Source organism: Cinclus cinclus, chromosome 5, assembly GCF_963662255.1.
Source record: "Cinclus cinclus chromosome 5, bCinCin1.1, whole genome shotgun sequence".
Lineage (NCBI taxonomy): Eukaryota > Metazoa > Chordata > Aves > Passeriformes > Cinclidae > Cinclus > Cinclus cinclus.
The window spans coordinates 12,548,335-12,558,880 of NC_085050.1; the positions used below are offsets into that span (position 1 = coordinate 12,548,335).

Consider the following 10,546-nt stretch of genomic DNA (forward strand, 5'->3'; position numbering starts at 1 on the left):
GTAGATCCTCAGTTATCCCCCTCTATTTGATACATTTTTATTCCTTAGAAGAGTATTTTTAGCTGTACAAGGTATTTGCCATATCACTTGGTATCAAGGCACCGACAAAGCTCTGAATCAGGGTTGTGTCACCAAATCACAGGACTCCAAAGGTAATACTCTGTAAGAAACAAGAAATAATGTGGCTGATTTACTCTTCCTTTGGCTTCAGGGCTTTTGTGGTACTAAGGCCAGTGAACTGAACACAAGTTTTAATCTAAAGTGAAAATGTGGGTCCACAGGAGTCTGTGATGTGTGTTACTGATTTCAGAGATGGCAGGATTTCTTCCACTATGCTTAGTTATAAAACTTGAAAAGCTGTGTGCAGGAAGAAAGCAGAGCTAGGAAGACATGATATATTGTGTGGACCTGTACCTTACCTTCTCAGCCAGTTGAGATGAGAATTTATGTTACCTTGCAGTTGCTGGAAATACTGTTGTTTGTATCTAGAAATATACACAACATAAGCTATGACATTTGCAGTTTTCTAGGCAAGAATAAGTAGAAAACTGTGCCTGTTAACATGCCAAGCAGCTACTAAAAAGCTCTTTTGTAGGCAGTAGCTCAGCAAAGTCTCTTTGGATTCTTGTTTGGCTTGGATTGGATTGTTATACAGAGCTGCATTTTCAGTCTCATCTATTTTTCTTTCAGTGATATAATTCTTCTGAAAGATGCTGGAATACCAGTCCTAAAAAATACAGTCCCTCATCTCCTTGCATATTAACCACAGTGTAGACAAGAGCTCCTTGGAGGGACAGCAGAGAGCTTAGACCTTGCATTTTTCAGTATTTGAATTCCCCAGGGGGTTGTATCAGGGACAAATTTGGTAGATGAATACATTTATTTATATCACCTCTGGTACACTCCTTGGTATCTGACATAATTTTTCATCACGAGGGTAATCAGGGAGGGTGGGAAGCTGACCAACAATGATAAGACCTGGAGCTATCTGTCACTTTTGCATGTGAGAGAGCAAGAAAGAGAGGATGATAGAAGTCAAGACACAGCAGGAAAGTGTGAATTACTTGAAATACTGCTACTCTAAACCTGAACAAGGCTCCCTTCTTGAAACCCTGCTATTGTAGCCCTGACAGCAGTGTTAATAAAGAATGGTATTAGCTTGGGATAACTCACACACAGGAGTGGTCTCAAAGCCCAGGCAGGGTCCAGACAAGGCACTTGTGTGTTACTGGGACAAGGCAGGTCTGCCTGTGCCCATGGCCAGAGAGGGAGCCAGGCTGAAAGCACCACTATTATTTCACTGGAGAGGTCTGCAAGTTACTCCAAGATAAAATTGCCTTTTTCTTAGCAAGGCAGTGAAGGCTTAAGCCTCTAAATCCTGCGTTACTTGAATCAATATGCCCTGCAGTCACTGAAAAGAGTATCCCTGACAAGGCTAAACCACATAATCTCCTGTCTCCCTGGTGTTGATGGCTGAGTTCCCACTGTGGGAAATACCATTATCCCCATTATGGAGACAGCAGCCAAGACAGAGCCAGGCTACGGCTGCACTGCAGTGACAGATACCCAAGTGGACATCTCTGAGCTGTCCTGGGCTCTGCCATCCTGGGTCTGCCATCCAGCCAGGATGCTGCTGCCCTGCTCCAAGAGTGGGTTGGACACTGCCTACAGAGACGGCTGGTCAGCAAAGACAGTGCAAATTATTTGGTCACTGGTCTGAGACAGCACATGGAAATTATTCCTGTCCCCCAGATCTGCTGGGCTGTCCTGTCCCTGTCCTGAACCACAGGACTCTCCATTTCCATATGTTTTTCTTCAGGGAAAGTGACCAGTGCCAGGTTCGTGCTAGCAAGACTGACAGATTTCAAGACATCTAATCTCTTTCTGACCCAGATGGCTTTACCTGCTTCTATTTCTACTTTATGTAAGAACAGACTATTGAGCGGTAGCATTAGTTTCCTCAATATATATGTAAATTTTTAAAAAATAACAGCAGGGAAGAAAAAAGAAGCCTGTACCACTGAGTAAGCAAAAAGAGCCTTTGCTTAATTATCATGGGGAAATGGCATTGTACCACCAGCCCAGAGATAGATCCTGGCTGGCTTGCCCATTGCTCATGGCTTGGCCAAACCACGCAGATCACCAGCAGAATCTTACTGCTATCATGGAAGAGAAAATAAAACACATGGGATTAAGCCCAGCTTCAAATGCAGGCCCATGGTGCTGCTGTATCAGGCTTCCCTCTGTGCCAGGAAACCATCAGCATTGTGCACCAGCACCCCCAGACTCAGGGCAATGTGTGAGGCTGCACAACCCTGCACCATATTTCAGCTGATGTTTACAGAAGGACTCAGCAAAGTGTGCTGTTGCACAGCGAGGAAAAGCACGAGAAACAGAGAGGCCAGGGTTTCCAAAAAGTCTTGTCCTGAGCTGGAAGCACACAGAGCAGTTTAGCCCCATTCTGAAGCAAGAAGTGGTGCCCTCATAGCAACAAAGAACTGAGTCACTTTGGGCTTTGAGGTTCTGCTAAAATACACAAGGCTTTCTCTGTTTTACTGTTTTTATGTTTTAGTTTTCCTATTTTTCAATATAATCAGAAATTCATTTCATGAGGTGTCTCATGACAGACCCTAACTATTTTAAAATAAACATTTTCATTAAACAGGTGGATTTTGGTATTTTAAAATCAGCAACTTGCAAGGGCTTTTATCAAAAGTTGGTGGACACCCTGGTAGACTGTTCAAACATGGGAGGAATTTCTGGCTGCATAACAAGTCCTTAGACTTTTAGAAAAATATTATTGTTTGAGTTTTTAGAAAACTGAAAGCAAAAAGACAACATAGTCAAAATTTTTTTATAAAAATATATACACAGTTATATCATTGTAGGCTTCTAAGTTTCTTCTCAGCCCATGTGTCTGCTTTTGCTATGGAATATTCCTCATATAGAAGTAAATAAATGCACTGTGAGGAGCACTCAGAGATGTAGTTACATCATCAGCCTCAAGAGTTAATGCAAAACTGTGAGTGGTCCTGAGGCTTGAAGTCCCATGCCCACTGAATGGAAGAGCATGATAGAGATGTGTCTGTGCTGGAGATATCCACAGCATGAGGGTCATAACAAATGTGATGACACTGACTGACTCATGCTGTGCTCCCTCCTAATGCCAGCCTGAGCCTCGTCCCATACACTGGCAGGGCTGTAAGTAGTTGCTTCTCCATAGATGCAATCCTTAGGTAGGTTTTGACTATAATACGTTTTGATCCTTTTCCCTTTCCCCTCCTGTAGCTCTAAATTCTATTTCGATGTCCATTTTGAATATTGTCTCTAAGAGGCTATTACCTTTGTGAAGAACAGCTTGTGTTTCCCTGTTGAAGACCTCTGCCCAAGGCAGGGAATGCACCAGAATTAATAATTGGCTTTACATAAGTGACTGGATAGAAACAGTCACTGAAAAGATTCTGGAGTTTCAAGGGCTTTTGTAGCTTGTATCTGGTTCACAGTTGTGCCAGGTGCCTTAGACTGAAAGGACTCCCAGTGCTTGGTGTCACTTGCAAGTTCTCCTGAAGTCACCACTGACCCTCTTAGAGAAAAAAGAAATTATTTACTCATACCTAGACCATAAATTGAATGTACTCAGAGATCAAGGGTAATCTTGTTGATGAGCAAAAAATAGAAATAACTGAGAAGAAAGTACATGTCTTTGTTTGACTGAGTTGCAGATTCTACATGCTGAGATAGGCAGTAGTGCTGAAGAGATGCTGGATATTGGAAAATACTCATTTGGGTCAGAGTCAACTATGCAAGAAAATCTGGCCCAGGGAAAAGAGATGAGTGAGGAAATTAAACTCCAGTACTTTGTGCTTTTTCAGGGGGAAAAAAAACAACTTGTTTCTGAGGGTAGCTGAGCAAAAACCTCACAGCAAATTATCTCAGTAATTTTCCCTCTTCACAAAATAGCTATTTAAAATAGCTATTTGGGATAGTGGTTATTTGTTTGTTTGGTTGGTTGGTTTGGTTTTCTTTGTTTGTTTGTTTTTTGTTTGTTTTTTGATTGTTTTTTTTGTTTTGTTTTGTTTTGTTTGGGTTTTTTGGTCTGGTTTTTGTGGGGTTTTGTTTGTTTGTTTGGGGTTTTTTTTTTTGGGGGGGTGTTTTGGGCTTTTTTGTTTTTTTTTTTGGGGGGGGGGTTGTTTGTTTTTGTTTTCGTTTTAATTTGATTAAGTGTTTTGGTGAAGCCTGGATCCAGCCTTTATTTTCCTAAGTCATCCTTGGCAGTAGCTGGGTTGCTGACTCCTAGTACTGGGGGACCACTTATGCTGTTCGGAAAACTGCTGTTCTGGTAGAGCAACTACATTTTAGCAGCTTGCCAAACATGGATATGATAGAAGGATAATATTTCAGTTCTACCTTCAGCCATTCTTTACAGCAATGAGATGGTGATTAAGAGCCTGTTTCTTCACCAGCAAGACTCAGAGTCAGTAGGATCCTTTCTTTGGACCTGCACCAGGTAGTTGTGTTTAGATCTATGATCTGGCTGCTTGGGGCCCTCTCAAAAATTTTCCTGTCTCCCTCTGGCCTCTTAAGTGACTTTTCTGAGCAACTCTTCCTGAAAATAAGATCCAGCAGTACAAGGCCAGTCCTAAAATTCCCACAACCAGGACTCCAAATTTTTCTTTCCTCTCCAAGGATCTACCACTTGAACATTCAAGAGCACATGATGTTACTAAACCAACTATTCTCTATGGAGGCCAAGTACATGACAGTAGGATAGAGCCCTGTTCTCCTATTTCCCCCAGGTGCTTTGGTGGATTTAACTCAGAGTTCTCTGCAACATACAGAGCATGTCTTTTTCTCCAAAACTTGTTTTCCCACCTTCAGATGAATCTTCCTGGTGTACTGCAATGCCAGGGGACTGCAGTACTTCACCAGATACTTTATTGTTTCAGTTAATACCCTACTAAAATCTGACTTTAAAAATTTGGGGGTGGCATAGCTTTCAAAATAACCAGTTCTTCATTCAAGGGCACCTCTACTTTACAGGACAATTAACATTTAAAACAGCATACGTTCAGCTTCAGGCCTACATCCCAGCAGCTGGATTTCTCAGCTCCATCTGGCATCTAATAAAAGAACAAAGCCTCATAAATTCAACCCAGAAAGCAAAATAATTTTTATACTTTTATCACAGCCATATAGAGATATGTTCACTTTGCTTGAGACTATGAATATGTAAATTCATGGGTCTCCCCAAGCAGCCATCACAAGCACTATTGTTTTGATTGACAAATTGTGAATAACAGAATCATAGAATGGCTTGTTTTGGAAGCAACTTTAAAAATCATCTCATTCCAACCACACTGTCATGGATGGGGACACCTTCCACTAGACCAGGTTGCTTGCTCAGAGCACAATCCAACCCAGCCTTGAACACTCCTACAGATGGGGCATCCACAAATTCTAGAGGCAACCTGTTCCAGTGTCTCACCAACCTCACAGGAGAGAATTTCTTCCTATTATCTAGTCTAAACCTACTCTTTTTCAATTTGAAGCCATTCTCCCTTGCTGTCTCATGCTCTTGTAAAAAGTTCATCTCTTTCTTGTAGGCTTCCTTCAAGTACTGGAAGGCTGCAATTAGGTCACCCTGATGTTTTCTCTTCTCCAGGCAGAACAATCCCAATTCTGTCAGCCTTCCCTCATAGGAGAGGTGCTTCATCCCTTTAATCAACTTGATGGCCTCCTCCAGACTCACTGCAACAGGTCCATGTCCTTCCTGTGCTGGGGAAGTTTGCTTTTTGGGAGGATTTCTCTTTATCTGCAGCCCATGGAGTCCCAGAGCTCAGAGAAGAGACTCCTGTGCCAAAGCACATACAGGATTAGGGCTATGACACTCTGAGAACTCTGTGCGTCTTTCTTACATGTATTTCTGTTATTTGAGATGCTCACTAGGTTGCTTTCTTTCTGGAATGAAAAGAGCCAGTGGTGTTTGTTTTCGTTCCCCTCATTCCCTCTTTCCCTGCTCCGGGCAGGAAAGCGCTCACAGCTCTGCCTCCGTAGGTTGGCAGGAAATTTAAGCCGGCAGCAATCTCTGCTCGGACCACCCCCAGACATTTCCTCCTGTTCATGCAGCAGACTATTTAATTGAGGGCTGATTTGTCCAACTTACTCGTTGGCGCTCAGCAATACGTACCTAACCAGTGGCAGTGATTGTTTTCTGTCCCTTGCCCCTCTCTTGGACGAGCTCCCCACGATGAAGATGCTGCTGCTCCTGGCTGCTCTGCTCTCCACTGCCCTGCTAGCCAGCACAGCCCCTCCAACTTGTTACTCGAGGGTCTTGTCTCTGAGCAAGGAAATCACAGAGTCCTTTAAGGAGCTGCAGACCTCCAAAACTGTGGTGAGTCCACCTAAAAGCTGCTCCTGCACAGACACTGCAGGCTGCCACTTTTGAGACAGATTTCTCTCAAAACAAAATCGCGACGGGTCTTTCCTCTTTCCAACAGGACTCGTGTGTGGAGATGCTGCCCAGGCTGTACTTGGACATCCACGTAAGTTTGCACACTTTTTTCTCATTCTTGTGCAGTAAAAGCAGTTAACGAAAAGTGAGAATAACTCTTAATATTATACCCCAGAGGAGGGATTTAAAAGGATTTTTAAAAGTTTAATTAGCCAGATAGATGAGTGACCAAAAAAAAAAAAATCAAACCTCAGTTTGAACTTTAATAAAGTCCCTATGGACTTTGTGAGACTTTACTTGATTAAAAATTTTAAAATTTGAAAATCAATATTTTTAAATTATTACCATATGCACAAAATTTATTTACTGTAACAGAGCCTTTTCAGAAGTTAAATAAGTGCAACAAAACTTTGAACAATAGCGTAAAAGAAGAAATGTAGAATTAACTTTCTTCACCCCATAAATCTACTTCATTTTGTGTCCTGAGTGGTTTTTGGCATCTAGTTTTAATAAAAAGCTATGCAGGAATACTTTGTTGGCTTTTTCTCTTTTAAAAAGCTACTTGTTGAATACAGAAAGAAAAAGTGTGCCTGAGGATATGGAAGTGTGATACAGAGGAAAAAAAGCTATAGTTGTCTCTCAGCTAAGAAAATAGCAACCTGCACACACAGTTCGTGTCATAGTGTTCTTCAGTGAGATATTTTATGTATTTTGCTTGTTCTTCCAGTGTCCAACAGAGTGAATAAACAATAGAAAATATCAGACGAAATAAATTTTGGACACGTTTTTCTATAAGCAACTACACCAAGCTTTGTAATTCAGGATGCTCCAGATCCCAACTCCAGAGCTTCCAGTGTCTCACATCATGGCAAAGACCAAGAAATGCCATTCTAGTGCCTCAGTTTCCCTGGATTTAAAGCAAAAGCTGAGGCATTTATTTACCTGCTTCACAAGGATGTTGTGAAGTTCATGTTGTCTGTGTTTCGATAACACCAAGTTTGAGGTAAAAAATTACATTGCAAACTTCAAGGCTGGTAGTCACGGTTTCTCCTACTGCACAGAAATGGAGGAATCAAGTCTGTGAAATCTGGATAATCTATTCATCTGCTAAATCAGGTGCTGTCTAAAAAGTGAGACAGTGCATCTATTCTGTAGAATACTCCACCTGCTATGGGAGCAGATTTGATTGTACTGGTGCTGCTGCCTCCTAAAGCACGTGAAAAATAAGCTGGCAGACTAAAACTGTATATATGCAATTTTCCAAGCACTTATTTGGACCAAACATCTTTTGCTATAAAATACTGATGATTAATTTGCCTGACTAAAGGTTGCATAGACTACATGTACATAGAGGTAGGAATTCAAGGTTCCCACAGAGCAGTAAGAATTTTGGAAGTGGCGGATGAGGAACATAAACCTGTATTTGTGCAGGGTTACACAGATCGCTTTTGCGTGCTTTGCAGAATTACTGTGTGTTGGCAAAACTCCGTGATTTTGTGGCCTACCCTGGATGTGACAGAGTGGTTGAAGTGAATGAACTGAAGGAAAAAGCCCGGAGCCTGTACACCATCTTGATCTCCTACTGCAGAAGGGTAGGTCAAGATGCACCAACTGGGACAAATCCCTGCTTTTAGCCCAGCCTGTCCCCACACTGTCCCTTGACCACCCACACTGGATCTGGGCCAAGCTGCTATCTGCTGCCTTCCTCCTTATAAATCTTAGCCTTCTTTTTTTTTTTTTTTTTTTTTTTTGTTTCTCCAGGACCTGGTGTTCCTCACTGATGACTGTAATGCCCTGGAAATTCCTATTTCACCTCCCATTGAACACTCCATCACTGAGAACTAAAAGACAGTTAACCCAAAAGTTATACCTGGGAAAGTTTCAAGGAGACCAAAAATCAAATATGTATATGCAGTCTATAACATTAACAACTAAGATCTTTTTCAAGCACACTAGCAATATAATCTCAGACCTGCCCATTTTTCTCTGCCTTGGCAGGAAATGAATTGCATGCCTTGCATACCTACTGAGCTGCTAGGGAACCTACCATTAGGGAGCAGTTTTTCGTTTGGCAAGTTACGATATTTCAGCTTAGCCAAATGTATAAAGTATGTTTTGTTTAAACATCAGAAACTAGATTTTTTTTTTATTTTTACTCTTTATGAATAACTAGACTCATATATACATTCTCTCTTGTCTTTGCTGTTTTTCTTATATTAGATATACCTGGAAGGGACCATATTTGTTTTTCTTAGAATATTTGTTAGAGGAAGAGTAATTCTGTAGTGGCAGATTTCTCTGTCTGTATAGCTCATATATATATCTTGATAGTTTTTGGTGTCAGATTTGTGAGAATAGAGGTGAAAGAAACATGTCTCTGTGGAGAACTAAATAAAAACAATCCTCTAATCCAAGATGCTTGTGTTGCAATATGTCTTTCAAGATCAAGCTGAAAGGTGTCATTCTTATAAACTTATTTTTCACAGGCACTTGCAAGTTGATTTTCCCAGCATAACCTTTGTTTCCATAGCAAGGCAAACTTTGTTGTGTCTACATGATTTGACAATGTGTAAGTTTCTATTAGAAGTGTTTTTCTACACTACAAACAATTTGTTTGATGAAATTAGTGATTTGTTTTTGATAGTATTTCTGGGTTTTAAGAGTGTAAATTCTAAGCCAGAGGCTCAGAAAGTTTATTAAAATTTTAAAATTTCGGAGTGTTTTTTGGTACATAAGCCATAGAGCTAGCAGGGTTAACAAAACTTCCAGACAGTAATTCCAGAGTCGTGGATGTCTTCAGAATATGCAGCACATGAGATCTTCACAACCAACAGCTCTTTGGTGCCAAGAACAGGAAGTATCTTACCCATATTCTTGGAAGTAGTGGCTTCTACCTCAGAGAATCCCTTCCTTCCTCCAGTGCAAGTAATTCCTGTCTCTCCAGAATAGTATTTATTGAGTGTTCACCTACAGCACTGCCAACCTGGTGACTTGGTCGGTGGTCTCATCATGTTCTATAAAAACCCCATCTTCAATAACTGGGTGTTTACGTGACAATCACAGCTCCTCTAGTTGACATCCTGATGGTACAAATCAACCTGTTTGACAACTGTTATGTAAATAAGTGAATAATAAGATTAATTCAAAGCAAAAAGTGTTTGGGGATGGGCAGGAAAGGGTTTTTTCTTTATTAAGGAATCACCTTGTTTTGTTAAAACTACTAGTCTGATTTTAGCTGTAGAAAATGTTACTGTCCTTTCGAGTCATAGAATAAGGGTGGTAAAATCTGACCCAGGGGAGGTACAGGGGGAAGAAATAAATAAGTGCTTTTCTTTCCAGTTTGTTTCAATTCTAAGTGTACATTCAAAGAATGTGCCTAACAGACTTCATAATTCCCTCTTGAAGATTAAGTCCTTGTATACTACCCCTACTGATCCTTTAGATGAGCCATTCTGCCCACAGTGGTTTTATTCAAGTGTCTCTATAAATATCTGGTAGAGACAGTAGGAACTCAGCAATCTAATCTAGTCCCACGCTGAACTCACAAATGTGCAACAGCTCAGATAGTCCTAAAATCACTATTTATTTTGCCATTCAGAATCCTCTTCTCCAAGCCAACAGCCTCTGTACAAGACCCAACACACTCTGGAGATACCAATATCTATTTTTCTGCATCACCTGGAGACACCCAAGACCAACTCCTTCCACAGCAGCCATGCTCTGCAATAAGGGCACATCTTAGCATGCTGGCAGGTAGTTTGGTAGCCACAGAAGGAGTGTGTAAGCACTAGCAGATCCCTGGATCAAGGAGAAACGCAGACTTAAATCATTTGCTGTCAGACTCCACATTCAAATTTTTGATCCCACTAACCAGGGACTGAGACACCTCCTAGGGAAGCAAGCAGTCCTGTGATAACATCAAGTTCTATCCACTTCCATACAAGTACCAAAACCACATCACAGCCTCTGTTTTCCATATCTTTGTACAAAGCCAGCCATGAAAGTGTGGTACAGTCACCACAGGCCATGGTGCTTACAAAGCCAACCTGGACAGTAACTGGACAGTACGCATGCTTGGAAACCAATTTTTGGCTG

General features: G+C 41.2%; 1 protein-coding gene across 1 annotated transcript; it reads left to right on the top strand.

The window, feature by feature from the left end:
* The first annotated feature begins 6,232 nt into the window (after positions 1-6,232).
* Positions 6,233-8,901, top strand: CYTL1 (cytokine like 1). The gene is made up of 4 exons (XM_062493374.1): positions 6,233-6,391; positions 6,498-6,542; positions 7,915-8,043; positions 8,213-8,901. The coding sequence occupies exons 1-4, from the start codon at positions 6,248-6,250 to the stop codon at positions 8,294-8,296; spliced, it is 402 nt and encodes a 133-aa protein (XP_062349358.1). The 5' UTR covers positions 6,233-6,247; the 3' UTR covers positions 8,297-8,901.
* The last annotated feature ends 1,645 nt before the right edge of the window (positions 8,902-10,546 follow it).

Excerpts from the sequence above, each read along its gene's own strand:
- CYTL1 (XM_062493374.1), top strand. The coding sequence starts at position 6,248 with ATGAAGATGCTGCTGCTCCTGGCTGCTCTGCTCTCCACTGCCCTGCTA. Across the intron at positions 6,543-7,914 it reads GGCTGTACTTGGACATCCAC|AATTACTGTGTGTTGGCAAA; the intron begins GTAAGTTTGCAC and ends CGTGCTTTGCAG. Across the intron at positions 8,044-8,212 it reads TGATCTCCTACTGCAGAAGG|GACCTGGTGTTCCTCACTGA; the intron begins GTAGGTCAAGAT and ends TTGTTTCTCCAG.